Source organism: Siphateles boraxobius, unplaced genomic scaffold (assembly GCF_051911475.1).
Source record: "Siphateles boraxobius isolate OS27281-9 unplaced genomic scaffold, OSU_SipBor_1 9, whole genome shotgun sequence".
NCBI classification, from domain to species: Eukaryota; Metazoa; Chordata; class Actinopteri; order Cypriniformes; family Leuciscidae; genus Siphateles; species Siphateles boraxobius.
Window position 1 is genome coordinate 660238 of NW_027509219.1, and position 21444 is coordinate 681681.

Sequence of the window (21444 nt, forward strand, 5' to 3'; positions counted from 1 at the left end):
ACACTTTACAATACGGTCTCATTTATTAACATTAAAACAGCATATACTTGTATGAACATATATGGAGGAGTGGCTTTAAAGCGAACTTCAAGTAAATTATACAAAGAAAACCTCGAGTAAAATATACAAGGATAACTTTTAATAACAAGTAATTCTTATATAAGGAAAACTTTAAGTAAACTCTGTACAGGATAACTTCAAGTAAATTCTTAAATAGTAGGGCACCGCACATAAAACAGGATTAAGATGAGGAGAATAATAATACAAATTGAAAGCATATTAACCTGGGTATAATTTTGGTCTTAAAGACTTAAATTGGTTCTTACAATTAGTAAGTGCATTAGTTAACATGACTTAATAATGAGCAATATATTTTTGCAGCATTTATTAATGCTTTGTTAATGTCAGGTGATCGAAATTGTCATGTTAGTTAACAGTGCATTAAGTAATGTTAACAGACACAACTTTTGATTTTAAAAACATATAAGTAAATGTTTAGATCACTAAGATTATTAAATGCCATATAAATGTTGTTCATGTCAACTCCTGTAGTTAACTAATGTTAACTACTGAAACCTTTTTTGTAAAGTGTTACCAAAATATCTTCATTTGTGTTTGGAAACATGGGTGAAATAAGCCCTATAATGGAGCGTCACATGCACCAAAACGAGTTGTACCTGAACTGTACATTTTCAGACTCTTTTATCGTGAATGACCTCGCTGAATGCTTCACTACACACACTGAGCACATGACGTGAGTAACAACACCTCTGTCAGGATACTGAGCGTACGGTTATTTGTGAATGTGGGCAGTCACATGTTAAAGTGCTGGAGTAGGAGTTTTGTGTTGTGTACGTGTTTTTTTAAGTTTTTTTTTTCAAAAGAGCAACAAAGTTCCTGTTTTTATTGTATTTCCACTCTTATGTTCTGAAACTCTTTTATTCATAGTGTGACTGAAGTACCATAATTACAAGATGACAAGATCATTCTTCTCTGAACTATTTCATCAGACTCCGCAATGATTCATTTCTATGCCGATGCCTATAATTGTGCACCTTTGGTGTTTATATGACAGTATAAACTATTCTTTTGCACATTCCTGAAGAACAAAGAAAGTGTAAAGTTAAAACTGACTATAATAAAATGATAGAAATGTATCAATGTCTTTTACATTACAACACTCAACTTTACAAGTGATACTTGAAAAATTAGAATATCATGCAAAACTTCATGTATTTCAGTAATTCAGATTAAAAGGTGATACTAATATATTTAGTATTTATAACTATATGCATGATTATACTTTTCAGAGGGCTGACATTTCTGTATTTAAAATCCTTTTTTTATTGATTTCATGTAATATTCTAATTTTTTGAGATTTTGAATTTGGCGTTTTCACAAGCCATAATCATCAAAATTATAACTTTTTCATGTTATTCTAATTTTTCGAGTTTCACCTGTATATAAAATTCAGAGTATGCAAATTATGTTTCAGAGTTCAACAAAAGTGTCGATGGTTTGTAAAATGCGAATGATGGTAAACATGACATGATACAGCATCGCAAAGCTTCAAGTAAACTCTGTTTTCATATGGTTGTGATGAATGATAATGTTCATGTTGTTTCTCATATTTCTGTGTCTGAAGGTGGATGAGGATGTAGCTCTGGATCAAGCTGTGAAGTTCTGCCAGATTCAAATGGCAACGTCGGCACAAAGACAGGTAGGACACACACTCTCTCTGTCTCACTCCAGGAAATAACACACACTCCTGCTTTTCCCTCTGGAATGCAAATCCAATTTTCTCTCCTCTGCTCACTCCATTGGAAACGCAGGAGACTCGCTGGATGTTTTCACATTTGGATATAGTGTTACCCATTTCTGCTTCTCTTTCTCTCCTCTCCCACACACACACACATCTCGGTCTTTCTGAGCCATTTATTAGATGCATTAATTATGCACTGTTTGCTAGAATCCCTCAATTCCTCTCGCTGTTCAAATAATGAAAACTTTTGTTGGGCAGCACAAAGAGAGAGAGAGACACAGGATTATTAACATACTGATTACTACATACTCACTACATACTAAATTCTATCTACTATTTTTTTTTAAAAATGGCTTACACAACTGTATGCATTATGCAAATTAAACAGTCTTATAGTAGAACGCGTCATTGTTGACAGTTTGAAGGGATGCACTAAAAATGACTATTCTTGAGACAAAACATTAAATTATGGACACTTTTTTTATTTATTAGCCTTTGTATTTATATAATGTTAATGTTAATTGTATATTTTTATTATTATATGAATGTTTTGATACATTAAATTAAATGTTTAATTTATTCTTCATAATGTTATATTTTAATATACAAATTAATCTATGTATTAATATACTTTAAAATCAAACTTTTCCTCATCCACATCTGTTGGTTAATAATAGATTTGTTGAAGTAAATCTTTCAGTTTTAATTCTTTCTGAGGACATTTCATTTTTTAATAAAAGATTTTCTAAATCTTCTAATTAGTCTCAAAAAGATGTTAAAATATTGCTTAATTCTTCAAGTTCATTCATCACACTGTTAAGTGTTTACTGCATTTCATTTCTGGTCACTGCTCTGCAGGATACGAATAAAAGGTTTGAGGTCAGTAACATTTCTTTAAAGAATTGAATACTTTTTTTATTCAGCAAGGTTGCATTGAATTGATCAAAGTCAGTTAGGACATTTATAATGTTACAAAAGATTTTAAACAAATGCTGTTCCTTTAAACATTGTATTCATCAAAGAACCCTGAAAAACAATGTAGCATTTTTTGCTCAAAATATTAAGCCACACAACTGTTTTCAACATTGATGATAATAATGGAGTAATGGCTGCTGAATATTCAGCTTAGCCTTGACAGGAACAAATTACATTTCTAAATGTATTATTATAAAAACAATAACATTTCACAAATTCAGTTTTTACTGTATTTTAGATAAAATGAATGCAGGTTGGTGAGAGACATTTAAAAACATGACAGTCGTACCGACCCCAAACGTTTGAACTAGTGAATGTCAAGTTAGCACAGTTTGACTGGTAACAATAGCTATAGTGTAACTGGTATTTTGGCAGTTTCATGAGTGTATGCCGTGCCAAACACAGCCAGAGTGTGTGAGAGGGCTCGATGTTGTCTGCGTTTGATAGAGAGACACACACACTGACGTCCAGCTCTCGTTCGCTCCTGTATAAGAGGAGCGTTCTCTCTCTTTTCATTAGCCATTCATTAGTGCACTGAAACTAGTCTGGGCAAAACATATAAGAGTCCCTGCTGTGTGTGTCATCTCTCTCTCCATCTCTCACCCACTCAACTCACTCCCCGATTCAACCGCTTTCATTTCACATCGCTGTCTCTCTTCATCTTCTCTGCGGCTTACTTTGCTCTAATACGCCATTACTACATTGTTTTCTGTCTGATAAGCGACAGGTCGATCATGTTGGTCCACCATTGGTGTGTATTACTCCATCACAGCGAGGGACGCACTATATAACGCTGCTGTTTTGTTTATGTGCATCGATATGATGTTGTTAGATAATGTCAGGGCTATTTTTCCAATTTGAATGCCCTGTCCCAGACAGAATCTGTCTTTTATCGCCAATTCTTTCCTCCACTGCGCTGCAGGAAATACAGTATAATTGTCTGTGTTTTGAGCTTGCGAATTGTACGTGATGAAAGACAAACACTGAATCCCACAACAAAAAATGTAACGCAGGGCTCCAGAATAAAAAACAAAAAATGAGAAGTGAGCCGATGACATTTAAGAGCCAGATAACCTTTTTTTTAGTTCACAAATTACAGAATCTCTCAAAAAGTTCCATATTCTCTGACACCGATATTCTGAGACATGTGTCTCGCTGTTTAAAAATGTATTTCACATATATTTCTCAAAAAATATGGTTTAATAAATATTAAAACATACTTGTAAATAAACCGTTTGGGAGTAAAACTGTAAGGCGTGTCTTTGTTTCTGAAAGAAGTCTCTTCTGCTCACTGTGACTGCATTTATTTGATCAAAAATACAGTAAAAACAGTGATATAGTGAAATATTATTACTATTTAAAAATCACATGATCCTTCAGAAATCATTCTAATATTCTGATTTGCTGCTCAAGAAACATTTCTTATTATTATCAATGTTGAAAATAGTTGTGCTGCTTCATAATTTTTGTGGAAAGATACATTTTTTTTCTTTAATCAATTGAAAGATTTTAAAAGAACAACTGATTTGAAATCAAAAACTTTTGTAAAATATGTCAATTTTGGTTTATTTAATGCATCCTTGCTGAATAAGTGTTAATTTCTTCAAAAAAAAAAATTTTCTTACTGACCCCAAACTTTTTAATGGTAGTGTATATATAAATGGTGATTATGGTTCCAACATGACACCCGCCTTATAGTTTTACTTCCAAATTTTTATATATATATATATATTTTTTTTATTTAGCTTTTATTATAACAAAGCTCTGTTGGATTGAGCTGAAAACTGTTTAATATACATCATAATTACACCATTGTGATATGCCAGTCAGAAAACATATAATTTTAAGAATTCAATAGAGGAATTATTGGTCTGAGAACTAACTTTCTCACGTCAGATTTCTCAGTCACTAACTCAAAACAAGTGGAGGACGGTTACTCTCTGCCGGTCTGTCTATTGTGCCCTGCTCACAACATTAGTAAAGAGTAAAGTTGAACTCGTCCTCTTTCCTCAGGCAGAGGCGGTTTGTTTATTCAGCGGGTCTTCTTTCTTTGTTGTTTTCCTCAGAAGTCACGGCTCTCTGAAGCAGTCAGTCAGACAGGAACTGTCTGTGGGAAGCGTGGGTTCATGCATTGGTGAGAGAGAGAGAGAGAGAGAGAGAGAGAGAGAGAGAGAGAGAGAGAGAGAGAGAGAGTGGGTTGGGGTGCTCATCAGAAAAGCTTCTGTGTGTGTTATGTACCGCAGAGCACCAAACCTGCTCAAGACTTCCAGACAAATGAAACATGACACAGTCATGCAATCAGTCACTGTACGATCATAACTCACCTGTGTGTGTTTGCAAAGGCTTTCTCTGTATCCAATTATTTACTGATTACTCATTAGTCATCTGGCTCACAGTTTTATCTGAAGTGACTTGCAGAACATTTATTACAGGGATTTTCCCCCGGAGCTCACGATTCTGTCGTCATTTACTCACACTCATGTCGTTCCAAACTCACATGACTTTCTGTCTGGAAAACAAAATGAGATTTTTGGCACAATAATCTATAAAAGTGAATGGAGCTCCAAAAATGACTAAAAGCACCATAATAGTAATCTGTACATCTTTCCCACTTTATTATTCTGAAGTCATACGATAGGTCTGAGGACATTTGAGTCTAATTTGCTGATTTTTTTTGGAGGGGGGGGTGGCACTTAATGGGGTAGTGTATATTCAAATATGGCTTGTCAAGACATGTTTGACAAACCAAACGTCATAAATGAATGTCTCCTATCTCAGTCGCCTTGTAGTTTAGTGCATTTGTGTGGACTTTCTGTGGTGCTTTTTATCAGTTGTGTAGCTTCACATCATCTGCCCTCATTCATTTACATTGTATGGAAAAGAGCTGCATGAAAATTCTGCTAAACATCTCCTTTTGTGTACAAAAAACAAAAATCGTACAGGTTTGATATAGCATGGGGTTGGGTGAAAGTCAGGTCCGGACTCCTTCACAACTTTCATTTACCAAGGATCGCCCAGAGGCGAGAGACTGACATCGTTTTCATCATAATGTTTATCGGAGTGAAAATACAAAGTCGATGTCCCAACAATAACAGACTGGGGTTCAATTCATTCAAGAACATCGTGCACGGATCACGTGACCCACCGGTAGCGATGGCTGTGTAGTTCGACTGCTCCCTGACTCGGTATCCTTAATCTACCCGTTCTCAGTAAAACTATCAACGCTTGGTTAGTTTTGGTTGAAGGTGCAACAAATGAAGATGGCAAAACGTCAATTATCTTTGGCTTTCCCGGAGAAAAAGCGAGTTAAAGACCCTAATTTTGTTCCTGAGGGGGAACTTCACACTATTGTTGAGTTAAAGTTGCACCTTAGCTTCGTCCTGGAAGAGGACGTTCAGCTGATTGGAAATAACTTTGACAACATGCAGACAGCTCTTCATAACGCAAAAAAAGACACCTGACATTATCATGTTATAAATAAATAACATGTTTGGAGTTCATTAACTTCCTGTCAGTGGGTTTCTGTCTCTTTGTGTGGTCTAATGATCACTCACTATGAAGAGTCTCTCGCTCTCTCTCTCCATCTGCAGGTGAAACGAGTGGGATTTAAAGCTACAGACGAGCTGCTGTTGTTTTCAGGGGTTATGAATGGTTTTGTTTGTTGTCGTTTGAGTCATTCTGGGGCTATTAGAGTTCAGAAGAGCTAATATATTTCACTATTGCAAACTCGCATACGAGGACTGGCTTTTTTTCCACAGGTACATGTGAAAGTGTTTTATCCTGTGCATGGCAATAAAAAACCTCACTGTGAACAACAATATATGAATGCTAATGGCCCTTGCAAACATTTACCATGGTAACTATGATTTTAATTTGTGATGTTTATTATAAGGCAAGCGTCACTATTCCGGGATGTTTTTTTTCTTTCTAAAAATGTGTTTTTTCACATTGCTGGGGGGTGCTGTATTTTCAAATAGACCTACTTTTAAAATACATGCATTTCATGATATAGCTTCTGACAGCACTGCAAGTGTTAGCGGCGCCATCTTTTGGCGGGACAAATTAATGCTAGCTAAATGCAAAGTGTGGGAAAAAATGAGTGTTGGTGAGTATATGAAAGTAATACTTACCAGCTGGCTGATAACTGGCCGCTGCGTGTTTCTGAGTGAACCATAATTACTGTATCAGCCATTGGCTTTATCAACAAAACAGTCTGTTTACTTGCAATTATGAAATTCAGCCTCTTATGCAAATTGCAGTTCACGCTCACATTTCTGTTTGATGAAATCAAAACTGACTCAAAGCCTCATTGGCATATCACTTTGTTGTCTAATTCGCTTTTGTTTACAGTATGTTAAGAGGTTAACCCATATTTAAGCACACACCCTCATAAGGGCACATGGCCGAACTAGGGTTGCCACCCGTCCCGGTTTTCCCGGGATTGTCCCGTTTTTTTAACAACCTGTCCCGGGAAATGTATACACTCTCCCGGGACACTGAATGTCCCGGTTTTCAAATGGCTATGTGAATATGTCCTGGTTTTCTAAAGGCTACGATGAATATGTCCCGGTTTTCACAAGTCTACGTGAATATGTATGTTCAAACAGCGCGCGCACGATAGAGAGGGAGAGAGCGAGAGACCTTGCGCGTGTGTGCCTCATGAAGCGCATGTAAGACAGCATTGCCTAAAGCCATTGGCACCAACCCCCACTCCCCCCGTCGACGAGCCACTGTGTGTGCGGGTCATCAATATGTCCTGGTTTTTTTATCAGACAAAGGTGGCAACCCTAGGCCGAACACATGGTTATGTTATAACACATTGTTTCCATGGTTACAGGATTGTGCCAGTGCTCACGCATCATAACTTTACACATGTGTAACTGAAGCCCTCAGATAAATGAAACACCTTCTGTCCTTCATTTTTTTCACCTCTCTCCATTAGCACCAGTTCAAGAATAGCCTCTGGTTTAGTGTGACCATTTGGCCCTCTAGTGGTCAAAACGTGCAGGTTGAGGACCGATACATGTTACCGTGTTGACGAATGGTCAGATATTGTGGTTGAGAGATGATACTGTGTTTTTCTGGTAAATAATCTCTGTGCCGTGGGCTAGACCTTACATCTCATTTAGGAAACCAAACTCTCTCTAATAGTATAATCTAAACCTCAAGCCTCAAAAACTAAGTCAGCTTGGAAATAAAGACGTATATAAGTTATGGATGCCTCTGTTTGGTGTAATAGTGTGCATCAGTCGGGTTCCGGAAGTAAAATCTCGTTAATTTTCCCTATTGGGATTTTTTTTTTTTTAAATGTATGGAAACTTGTAAACCATTAAAGACAAGACCGACTGTGAGCTACGAGGTGGTTAATTGATGGTATTTGCTTCTGCTGAAACTGTCAGCCAGCATTTTTTCAATTTATTCTTAAAATAATCCCGTTAAACAGCAGAATTTGTGGTGAAAAAGTACATTACCCATGATGCTTCACAGAAAATTCCACCAATCAGTCTCGCCACAATCAAAATATCTCTTTAGCTCTGCCCACTCCAATGAAGCATTGCGATAGAGAACCCCATAGAGAATCTGTGGGATATTGTGAATAGAAAGTTGAGAGACGCAAGACCCAACACTCTGGATGAGCTTAAGGCCGCTATCGAAGCATCCTGGGCCTCCATAACACCTCAGCAGTGCCATAGGCTGATTGCCTCCATGCCACGCCACATTGAAGCAGTCATTTCTGCAAAAGGATTCCCGACCAACTATTGAGTGCATAACTGAACATAATTATTTGAAGGTTGGCTTTTTTTGTATTAAAAACACGTATTTTATTGGTCGGATGAAATATGCTAATTTTTTGAGATAGGAATTTTGGGTTTTCATGAGCTGTATGCCAAAATCATTAGTATTAAAACAATAAAAGACCTGAAATATTTCAGTTGGTGTGCAATGAATCTAAAATATATGAAAGTTTAATTTTTATCATTACATTATGGAAAATAATGAACTTTATCACAATATGCTAATTTTTTGAGAAGGACCTGTATATATATATATATATATATATATATATATATATATATATATATATATATATATATATATATATATATATATATATATATATATATATATATAATCAACATTTTTAACTTTATCCCCGCGGCCACGCCACTGACTGAATTTTCCGTGATTCTATGTTTTCACTGTTATACGGTAGGGGGCGCTATTACACATATTCTGAAAGCGTACTGCAGCTCCAGATCAAAACAGGCGAAGAAGCAGCAGAAATAAGCGATAGCATAGATACATATGTAAAATAATGCGATCATCAAACATTAAAAGGCATATAAATGAAAAATGCCTAACGTTACTGAATGAAATGTTGACCCATGCAGGACGAGTTATTGGACTGTGAAGCTTTAGGGGTGTTGATGGACTCGGTCTAATGTGTTTTGGTCATCGTTCTGAATCGCATCTGGATTTAGCCTAGTCTTTTATAAAAACGTGATTTTCTCGGTTATGCGCTCAATGTTGCTTTTTTATAAAACTTACCAACATTTAAGTGTTGATAAAAAAAAATGCATTAAACTAGAATAAAACAGTGTTTTTTGTTTAAAAGCAGAGGGTCTGTTCTTTCTTTTGATATAGTGCATGTTCAGATATTTATACAACAAAATATTCTGGGGGCCATGAAAATTTTGTGAACTTGATCGAAAAATTCTGGCGCTGACTGGCAACTTTGTCAAAAATGCTGTTGTAGTTTTTTATATTTCTATAAATTGTTTTTAATTAGATTATGCTGTTCATGGGATTGTAGTTCTTTACCTCACTAAAGCTGTTATGTACACAGTCTTGTGCCTTTTGTTTTTTTGTCTATAATTTTCAAATACTACTTTGCTTCAAATCAAATTGTGTAGTGTTGTGATTCACCTCGTAGCTTGTTGGCTTGGTTCATGGCCGATAACGCTTTAAAGCTACAATATGTAATTTTTTATTAAAAAATATTAGATTAATTAGCTGCGCAGTACTTGGTAGCCTTGTCCACCTAAATTAATTATAAATAAACATAAACTAGTAGGCTATTTGCAGTATATTAAATTGTTTTTTATCTAATTATTTTGCACTGAAATGCAACGCTGTCAGAGCCGACAGAGTATGTCATCACGTGCACCTGCGCAATATCATAGCCTATGATTTCCGAAAATAGTACTATGTCAACTAACTTAGTGATATCAGCAGAAGAACTGTTGAGGAATATGCAACATCATTTAGACAATTGTTTTTGTCATATGTTATAATAACTGACAGACATTATCATTTCAGCCACTCTGTGCATGTCCTCGATAAAATGAATATGTGATTTATGTGATAAAATAAAATTCTGCATCAAAATTTATAGGCAAGACAAGTAGTTTGTTTAGGCATGGTTTGTAAGGAATTACAAACCTCCACACATATATTCAAACGCACATAACTATAGAATCAATTATTAATGCGCATGTGAACGCCATCAGTGTCTATCACAGGTTGGCGTTTAAAGTCTGTTTAGAGAGAACGGTGTCGTCTTAGCGGCGTCTAATTTAATAACAAATGATCATTTAGACGGAAGTGAATCAATCAAAACTAACTTTAGCTGGAAAAAACATTATTCAAGAACCCCTATAAAACCAAACGTATCTCTGTTACCTTAAATTATGTTTATCTCTGTAAAAAGCTGCTTTGAAACAATCTATTAAAAGCTATTAAAATTCAATTAAACGCTCACAATTAAATAAATATTCAGCAAACCACCAGACCAAGGTTTCTACTTTCTTTAATCTGTCTCCAGTGGGTTGGGCTAATCCAAAAAAAGTGAAAACAAGGGGGGTGTTCTGAAAACACCACCATTAGCAATTAGTGCTTTCCACCTGATGAAATTAACACTGCAAAAAATCGACCAATCAGAATTTTGGTCGAGCCAGAACGTATCGACCAATAAATCGATTAGTCGACTGGGAGATTACAGTCCTAGTCTACACTATCACACTAAACTGAATTTGAGTGTGTTGGAAGTTATAATGTTATTCTATGTGTTAGTTTGTCTGTATGAATATATATATATATATATATATATATATATATATATATATATATATATATATATATATATATTAGTCATTGATGTATCTCATTAGGAATCCACGCTATCTGAAATGTTGTCTATTGTGGAAATTTCCCCACGTTTTGCATCGGATTCAAGTTTTTTGTTTTTTCCCAAAGTTTTGCTAGTGTGGCCATGGCTTTGCATTTAAGGAGGGACTAAAGTCATAGAGATTTCACAGAGATTTGAGTGTGAGCTCTTTTGACTTGGGCAAATAAGAAACCATCTAACAACCACTCGGAAATCACTACTATGTAACAGCTTTTTTTTTTAAAAACTCAGAAACTTCATAGCAACACCTTGGCAACCACCTGTAACTTCCTGTAAGTGTGTTTCCTGCTCATTGATTGGTGTTTTAGTAGCTATATTGCTGTTTCCCAGTGAGAAACTACACAGAATATGTAAAAATAATTACACAATATTTTGAATTAAGAATTGACCCTGCCACATAAGATAAAATCTACAAAATCATCTCAGAGGCGTAAAGAAGGGACCTTAGAAACTTGGGAGTGTTGCCTTTTGTCCTAGTTTTACATATGCAATCAACCTCGAGTTCTCTCTTTTATCATAAGCTGCAGTTTCCTTCCTTCCTACGGGAAGCTTTTACTGACCATTAGTGCACAAAACCAAAAAGACGTGATCCGCACCAGTCCAACTCTTTCGAGAGAGCGAGAGAGAGAGCAAAGTGCATAGACGTTTGATCAGCTATTGGCTGCGGTTTGGATCTGTTGCTATGGCAACAGCTGGTTCTGATGTCGTGTAGTTTGTTTGTGGAGCCGTGAGGTGAGCTAGTCCCTGAGTGCCTCTCTAAAGACACACACGCACACACACGCAGGACCCAGAGCTGTTTAGTTTGTTTGCCTGTTCACATGCTTTTTCTGCTGTGCGTCTACTGAATCGTCCATCTTGATGAAGGGTTTTTGGCAGGGCAAAACCGAACACTAGATCGCAGGTAGGCCTCACAGATGCAGCTGATTGGACGATTAAGTTTGTTGCATGGATATTTGCTCAATAAGTGTGTTCCCTGCTCATTGATTGGTGTTTTAGTAGCTATATTGCTGTTATACCTGTTCTAAGAGTTAAAGTGCTGCTTGCTTAATTGTATTTGCTTTGTAATGCTTATTTATGATGACAATTGTGTTATTGACTGAGAATCAGTGGTGGCATTTCACCAAAAGCCAAGGTAAAGGCAAAAGACGAACTCTGATGACGTCATCAGATTTGAGTCCCTCAATGTGACGACAAGTGTGTGTTAGTTTTGATCATAACCAAAGCAAATTAGACCGTTATAGACCACTTTTACAAGGATTAAGGGCTTTCAAGTACTTCACACAACTTTTTTCCTGCATTTAAAGCTCAAAAGTCTGAATATTATCCATTTGAAATGTTGTTTTTAATGTGATGACTAAAAATATTTTTTGTTCATCCTTCAAAGATTGTCTGAATTTGTCAAATTAAACGTTCACAATAGGAAAACTAACACTTGGTGAAATACAGGTACATTCATTTTAAAATAAAAAAAGAGACAGCATTACCACTATAACCTGTAGATGGCAGCAGAGTACTTTTCTCATTAGCCATTTCCACTCCCTAACATAGTTTTTTCTCACTTTTTTCGTTTTAATTTATTATTAGAGAACATCAAATAGCTATTATAACAAATTTTTCATCTATTTTATCACTTTTTGTACTGAAGTGGGAAGTATATTTGTAGGAAAAGTCACAAAGCCTTATGAAACAAAAACTTTTCTTCAAATTGCGAATGAAATTACACAGACAGGCAGCGAGTAAAGAGCGCTGAATTTATAATCACTGAAGCTCAGTCCGTTCAGTGCAAACTCACTGAGTGCGAAAACTCCCGTTTTAATCAATGAATCTTTTATTTACATCGTGTCTGGTTTGTTTGTTATAATGACAGGATTTATATGCATGTAAAACTTAGTAAACTTGCACTAAACGAACGTATTCAGTATTTTGAACGATACTGATTGGATTCTAACTCGCTGAGAAAATCCTCTGATTGGTCATTATTTTTAACACAAATACCTGTGATTGGATACAATACTCAACACTGCAAAATCACTTTGTAAATAGACACTCGTGTGACATCAATATGACAACCAGATTGATTTAACTTACTTGCTTTTCTCTTTAATCAAACATTTAACAATTACATGTTGCCCGTAGTAATATAACTCCTTTAATCCTGCAATAAAAATATTACTTTGTAATGACTTGACCAGGAATCCAGAGTATGGCAGATCCAAGAATGCAGAGAAGTAAAGAGAACTTATTTCACTCTTTCTCTGTGGTTTCACTGGTTCTCGTCTTCTATCACTTTTTCTTTGGCTCCATTGGAGTATTGGAAGAGCACTGTTTTTCTTTTATTCTCTTTTTTTGAGCACGTCAACTCATGGCACTGTTTTTCTGTCCCGTCTGTTTACAGAGCTCCAGTGATGCGCCAACCACTCCCAAGTTTAGTAAAGACCAGCGAGACATCTTCTTCCCAGCATCATTCTCCACGCCGTGCCTCCACACACACACACACACACACACACACCCAGCTTCAGCGCAGGACGGGGAGGCCAAGCTGAGCAAGACCCCTCGGCCACTTTTCATCCAGACACAAACACACACCACTCCATCACAGATCTTCTGCCAACCCGACCAATCGCAGCAGCGCAAGACGCCTAGCCAGCCAATAGCAAGCATGGCCTTTTTGCCCCACACAGGTACTGTATCTAATAGTCTTTGCAGTGACACATTCATTTCACATTCACAGTTATTTGTATAGCGCTTTTCACAATATTTTATTTATTTATTTATTTTTGTGGGACAGTGCACATTAATGAACAGTCTTACACTAGAGTAGAGACTGTAAATTAGCCAGATTATAGCATAAATGCTCATTTTCATCTGTACACATCGTTTCAAAGCAGCTGCATGAAAATGCATGAGTCACATTACAATTTAGAGTGATCTGTTATCATAAGGTAACTGTCTTAGTTATGTATTTCCGAAATGTACATATACAAATCACAGTTAGCTAAAAATGTATTAATTTAAACAGTGTTATAATATAAGGCAGAACAGAAATCAAGACGCATAAAAGAATCAACTGTACAACTTATTTGTAATGAACAAATAAGCCTGAACCTCGAGCTGAGACTCGAACACAGATGTGGCATACGACACAGCGCTCCTACATGACAGCTTATTCTTCTCAGTTCTTTTGTCTTTGGGTCGTTATATTTCCCACAGATTTCTGCTCGTTCTAAATCAGATACAGATAAAGTAGCACAGTAAAGGTGACATTTATATGAATGCATTAGTGAGAGAGTGATTGCGTGTGAATTAATTCTGGCAGCGTCTCTCTGCTAATAGTGAAGCTGTGGGTTTTAGTTACGATGAAATGTGTGCTAGAACTTTTCAGTTCCGAAGCTATTTTATTGATACATCACAGAATGGTGTTGACAATACATTTCTGTGCTTTTGAATGTTTCTGTGTGTGCGTGATCTGCACGTGATGTGAGAGCTTCTGTGTGTGTGTGTGTGTGTGTGTGTGTGTGTGTGTGTGTGTGTGTGTGTGTGTGTGTGTGTGTGTGTGTGTGTGTGTGTGTTACAATGCAGCAGCGCATTAGTTTAAAACGGCGATTATCTTACCTGTACAATAGGCTGTTTAAAATGTGCATTCACCTGATCAGTTTTGAGCTTCCAGGTGGTATAATCAAACGTATCTTGTGGAGCGCTCTCTGTGTATACATTTATTTGTTATCTTAACTGTTGGAAACGGAGCGTAAAAGATTGCGATCAGCGACCAGTCGACATCAAGCTTACAGCGTCATAGCAGAGCATTAAAGTCGACTAGTCTGTGCAACCCCTACTGTATATAATGCTTTGAATACTACATGGCATACTGTTCACTGCATACTGTGCAGAATATGCTCATATAAATCCTGTTATTTAAAAAAAATAGTGTATGGAACCGATAAACATTTAAAACCATATTGCAGCATAATGTTTAATTTACTGAGTGGAAAATTTCAGAGAAACACTAGACAAGTTTGGGGTCTGTAAGATTTATTTAAAATAATGTAATACTTTTTTCATTTTAATACTCGTATTCAGCAAGTATTCATTAAATTACAATCAAAAGTTACAGTTAATATATGTATAATCAGCATATCTAAATGATCATGTGACTCTGAAGACTGGAGTTATGAGGCTGAAAATTCAGCTTTGATCTCAGGAATAAATGACATTTTACGATATATTCACATAGAAAACGGTCATTTTAAATTTAAGTAATATTTCAGACTATTGCCAATATTTTACTGTATACTTTTGATCAAATAAATGCAGCCTTTGTGAGCATAAGAAACTTCTATTAAAAGCGTGAAAAAAACCAACCCCAAACTTTTGAACTGAAGAGTTAATACGGTTATTTTGCATTTTTTGTTCCAATTTTGTAAAATATTCATTTTGCAGTCCCAACAAATAATGAGAATAATAAAAAGAAAAAAATCACACTTGAAAGTTTAATTTGAGCGAATTGCATTGTGGGATACAGTATTCCATGAAGTACGCTGTGTTGTATACTTGACGTTTTGGCTAATGTAGTTGGTCATCTGCGATATTGTAATTATACAGAAAAGTTTCAGACTATGCGCAGTACACTGCATCACAGGAAGTATGAGTAGTGTGGTATATTATTTGAAACAAACCCTTTTTTAGTGGGCTCTGCTTTGGTTGGCACTCAGTTGACAGACATGTGACCAGAAGATGGCGTGTTTGTTCATGAAATTATACAAACTGTTTATGATTTACTCTATATAACCATTTCCTGTTGAGGATCAACATGCAGCTTTAACCTCAACAAGTTTCATTACTGATCGAGCCAGCTGTCTCACTTCCTCTTGTGTTTGGTGCGTGTCGTTAGGCTGATGTGTTTCTGTGTTTCATGCTCTGTTGCTAAGGAAACAAGGATGAATGCTCAAGTACATGATTGTGTTAAGCGTGCATGTATACGACTGTGTGTGTGTGTGTGTGTCCTTGAGAGGCCAATTGAAAGTGCATGATGTTCTACAACAAACTAGGGTTTGAGCCGGTCAGCTGTCTTTAAAATCCAGTTTCTGTCGTATTAAAGTTTGTCAAAACTCTTTTTCATCAAAGACCTCAGCAGTAAACATAAGCATACTTAGATGCACACAGACATGCTATATCTGTCAGTTTATTAGAGATTACTGGTGCGATGATCAGAGTCTGGTAAACACTGCTGTCATTCTCACAGCCATCGCAACATTGTATCTCAGACACGTTATACTCCATAAACACTGCAAAATAAAGGCCGAAATCGTCTTAGTGTTGATATGCATCAGCATTGTTGAGTCTTAAAAAAAGTCTTAATTGGCCTTACAAAAATGAGGTCCTTAAAACGGTCTTAAATCAGAGCAGAAAATCTTAAATTCAGATGCAGAAAATGTATATCTTCCTCAGTATTTTTGTCCTGTTTACCAATACAAACATCTAAACAAGTTTATTAAATCAAGGTACATCTATTTGAGACGCAAATGTAAAATGAAGTCTTGAAAAATGTAACAAAATGTATTATGCTTAAAACAAGAACAAATATCCGTCCAAACTTCTAAATTAAGTTGCTTTTTTTGAGCCCTTTGGCAGATATTTGTTCTTGTTTCAGTCATAAACTTCATTTTGATCAATTTCACTGAAAACAAGACGACTTATTTTGCCATTTTACATCTGAAGTAAATCTTGATTTAGGAATCTTTAGATATTTGTACTAGTAAAAAAAAGGTCTGTTTTGCAGTGTAATCAGAGAGTACAATCAAAGTTATTTCCATAATGGAGTGTCGAGGTGAAAGTTTTATGTTTTTTAGGTGAAATTGGAAATATATGCACTTGATGCATTACTGCAGAACTCACAGAAGAGTTTTGATTGTGTAAGTTCTCTGACGGCGTGTGTGTGTGTGTGTAGACGAGCGAGAAGAGCCAGCGTCTGAGGGTCTGCTGTACCGTCAGCATGAGTCTCACTTGTGTCAGCAGATGAAGATGATGGCCAGTGTCTCTCAGATCCACAACACACACGAGTGGCCGTCCTGCTCCACTCACACCAGCACAGGTACTGCAGATTCACACACTCCAGCACTGCAAACTGTCATGTCGAGACGTTACGCTCTGCTCAAACGCTCGGGCTCATTAATCCTAGAAAGCTTGCTGTATCATATTTGATAGGCACGTTTTTAAGACCTCGAAATTTTCGACAAGATCAAAACGGCTGAAAAAAACTGTCGTCTGATTGATGGTTTCGATTTTTTAAAAGCAATTAAAAAGCCTTTTATTATTATTGTACAAACGTCCTGCTTTCTAAAATCATTTAAAATAAACTTAAGAATAACTTCTATATTGTTAGTAATATTTTAAGATGAACACTTAGTGGAATAACTTAGTAAGATGAAATTTAAGTGCTAGTAAACCTCAGTGTTGGGCAGTAGCGTCGGTCGCTACAAGTAGTGACGCTACTAGTTTAACTACATTTCTCAGTAGCGCGGTGGTAGCGTCGCTGTTTTCTGAATCAAATAGCTTTTCAGTAGCGAAGCTCTTTTTTTGATCAAGTAGTGCCAATAACTCTTACTCATTCTCTACTTCAGTTGGTCACATTTTTAGGATAATAATAAAGTCATTTAAACTAAGAAGTAACATCTGTATGTTTGTTGATTCCTCCAGAAAGTGAGCAGTGGAAGCAGAGCGACCCGAGTCGCATCCGCTCCAGAATCCCCCCCAACATGCCCAAACTGCTGATTCCCTCCACAGTCACCAAATTCCCCCCCGAGATCACGGTCACCCCCCCCACACCCACCCTGCTCTCGCCCAAGGGGAGCATCTCTGAGGAGACCAAGCAGAAGCTCAAGGTCCGTATCATCAAGAAGAGCTCTTTACAGTGTTGACTAGGGGTGTAGCGATACCCTCATATCACGATTCGATGCATATCACGATACAATATTACTGCGAGACACATGATAAAACGTTAACAAAAAATGTACAGTTGATTAAAATGCTAAATTTGCTTTTACATTATGTGTAAATGAATAGACTTGGTCCTGAAACCCAACACACAGGACAATAGAGACACCAGAATAAACATATTCCTGATTCTGAAGCTGAAAATACTGAATTATTTTAGATGAATGCTTGCGCTCTGTCACTGACTATATATATTTAAAATAATGTAGGCCACTTTTTACTGGTAACACATCAGGACACACAAATATACATTCTATTCAACATTATATTTAACATTATATATAGTAGTTTAGCGTAGTACTGACAATAAAACTCAAAGTAATTTTTATTTTGGGTGAACTATACACTATATATTGTCACTATCCACGATACATACTGTTGCGTTTTTGTATTACGATATATTCTGACACGATATATTGTTACACCCCTAGTATTGACACATCCACAGATACAATGACCCAAAAAAGTATTTGGACACTTTTTTCAATGTGTTTTAAGTGTCCCCTTGCGGATCATGAGATGCTCTCTCTCTCTCTGTCCCGTCAGAATGTGATCCTGTCCTCTCAGTCGGCAGCGAACGTGAAGAAGGACACTCTGGCTCAGCCGGCTCTAGAGGTGCAGGAGACGTCGAGTCAGGAGTCGTCCCAGGACAGCGAGTCCGATGAGGAAGACGACTACATGGACATCTGACTCAAATCTCCTCGTGGCGGTTTCGTCTTCGTCTGGTTTTCTATCGCGTGCGCGCGTCTGTGTGTGTGTGTGTGTGTGTGTGTGCACGTTTTTCAGCGAAAGGGCTTTTTCCTACCCTGGCACTCGTGTCCTGTTGTTTTTGCTCCTCTGCTGCTAAGCATGGACTGGGTTTCTATGTTCTTCTGTTGTTTTTCCGTTGTGTACGATCCTGCAAAGTGCCATTTTTACTCCAGCGGTTACAAAAACCTTCAACATCACGGAAAGTCAGAGAAAAACTATTCTACTTCAGGATGGATGGTGTAATATTGGCAGTTTGTATAATGCAATTTACTCACTCAAGAGTTTCTTGGGCATTAAATCCATCCCGACATTGTTTACAGATTTAACAGGAAGTAGGTTTTGCTTGACGTTTGGTGCAAAATAAACATGATTCATATCACTACCACGTTTCGGTGGCATTGCAACCAAACAAGGAATGTCAGAAGTGTTTTTTCTCCAGCCGTGTGGAAACGCATGTGTGTGTTCCTGCATGTGTGTGTGTGTGTGCTGTGACTACTTCTCTCAGAGCTGCCTACACGTACATCTGCGTTTCTTCAGCCCTATACACTTCTACACTTCAATTATTATAGATTACTGTATTGGTCAAAAATATCAAGTTCGTTTTAAGACACCAAAAATTCCATCGCTGTTGTATTACTGTCAGTGTCTCACATTTTTGAGCTGATTTCATGTTTTCATTTGTAGTTTTATTACATTTCCATTTGAGGATCATTAAAGACATCGGCTGAAAGGGTTAATTGTGCCAGTCTTGTCACCAGCACTGAGAAGATGTGACCATTATTATTCATATCACAATTAAAATATGAATGTGATATAACTAGCTACAGAAGAGTAGAATTTTGTTTGTTTTGTTTTTTTGTTCAAGGATTATGCCAAAATGTCTGTCACAGCCTTTTTTTATGAGATGAAAATGTCTAAAAATGGTGCTGATCCCTTATTTTTGGCTTTTTAAATTATTCTTTGAACGGTTAAATGGAAAGTTCACAGAAAAATGACAGTCCTTTTTTCATTTGCCTCACTCCTGTAGGACTTTCCTTCATTCGTGGAACACAAAAGGAGAAATTCAGCAGAATGTTTCATACAATGACAGTGGATGGAGAGCAGGAGCTGTCAACACTCAAACATGACAAAAAGCACCTTTAAAAATAGTTCATATGACCATATTTTCACACGGAGTATTTTTAAATTAATTCGAGACTTCAGTGTGAGAAACAGACTCTCGTTTGTGTTCACAATGGGTTTTCAGTGAACTATCTGGCTATAGAAGACGTGAAATGGCCATATTTATGGTGCTTTTTGCCATTTTTGGGGCCAACTTGTACTTTCATTGTATGGTAAAGACCAGCGGGAACATCCTGCCAAACATTATAATGCATGATAGTGAGAAAATGAAGACAGAAACTGACTTTTTATGTGAACTGTCCCTTTAAGCCAAGGAAAGTGCCGTACCTCAGTTGTTCAGGCTCTTGCCCTGTGGGATTTAGTTTGAAATTGAAGTAGCACTGCATTATCTCCGAGCATTAAGAGCATGTCAGATTTGAGTTTTCTCATGACGTGTGTGTGTGTGTATGATCATGGCTGGCACTGGTAGTGTTTCCAGCCAGAGCAGTTTTTGGTTCGACGGAGGAATGTTTTTTACCCAATGTTTTCTACTTGTAGATGGATAAATAGCTACCAGTATTTTTTTGAGTGCAGAATTTTTCAACATGTGAAGACTTTGGAGGACTTTGAAATGTTTCGATGCACTGAGCATGTGTGACCAAACTACCTGTAAACTGAAAAAGAGATGTTTCTATTTTTTCCTTTTTGTAAAATAATATTTTGTTTGTTGTGTTTTGACTGCTTTGTCTCTATGCTTGTGTTGAGAATGTAAGACGAGGTGGTCTGGGAGTTTCTTTATTAATTATACTGTCCTCAGGCTTTTTATCTGAGAACATTGATATTTCTGACTTGCTGCATTGATGATGTCACAAAACCAAAAATACACTTACAATATTTTTACTTGATCTTTGTTGTTTTTTGAGATTACAAACACCATAAGAAATCGAAACCAGATTTTTTTTGTTATTATTTCTTCTTCACAGGGTTAACATTGATATTTATGATAGCACAATGTGATTGCGCAGACGTTTGCCGTTCGCTCTATCGCCCCCTTAAGGGCTGAAATTATAACTGCTACATTAATAGTATTGCGATGCATTCGTGTCCGTGTCCTTCTCAATCAAATCATTTTTCAGTGCCTTACTGCAGCTTCCCTGTTTGTAGTTACTCTAAATGATTGTGCTTTCTGTGAAATCTCTCCGCATTTTGACATTAGCTTCCATGATGCGATCAAAGAAACGGAAGGGAGGTGAAGTGCATTCTGGGAGCTGATGACATCATCTCCTCACAGTGGTCCGGTGGCCACCCCGTGTGTTTTAGCCAGGCCATGTCAAAGGCCGGTGTGAAGCCCTCAGACTCGAGGAAGGCCATTAAGACCCATTAGCAGCTGCCAGAGGTTTCTTATGAAGTGCTGCCAATGTGTCATTCCCTCCCTTTGTCAGGCACACTACGCCAAGGGTTTGTTTTCTTACATACGGGACCAAATGTGTGTCAGATCTTTTTTTTAGGGGATGTTGGGGGGTAGGTGGTGATTGTTTGCCTCCTGTGTCCGTCTGTTGGCCTCCATCCGACCCAATACTTATGAGTCATAATTGCACTTTGATCTAAATTAAGGCCAATATGTAGTTCTGGTAATGATGTTGGGTCATTGGTTGGAAGGACGTCGGGCTTTGGTGAA

The 21444-nt window shown here is 37.0% G+C and overlaps 1 protein-coding gene across 11 annotated transcripts in view; it reads left to right on the forward strand.

Annotated features, from left to right (window-relative positions):
- cabin1 (calcineurin binding protein 1) overlaps window positions 1-20666 on the forward strand; it is a 138040-nt gene extending 117374 nt beyond the window's left edge. For all 11 annotated transcript variants that reach the window (XM_077223662.1, XM_077223668.1, XM_077223672.1 and 8 more), the window contains 5 exons: window positions 1646-1720; window positions 13321-13606; window positions 16870-17013; window positions 17619-17803; window positions 18462-20666. In XM_077223662.1, coding sequence (XP_077079777.1) covers window positions 1646-1720; window positions 13321-13606; window positions 16870-17013; window positions 17619-17803; window positions 18462-18605 — 834 coding nt within the window. In that variant the 3' untranslated portion in view covers window positions 18606-20666. The remainder of the gene's footprint in view (window positions 1-1645; window positions 1721-13320; window positions 13607-16869; window positions 17014-17618; window positions 17804-18461) is intronic.
- Window positions 20667-21444: the final 778 nt, after the last annotated feature.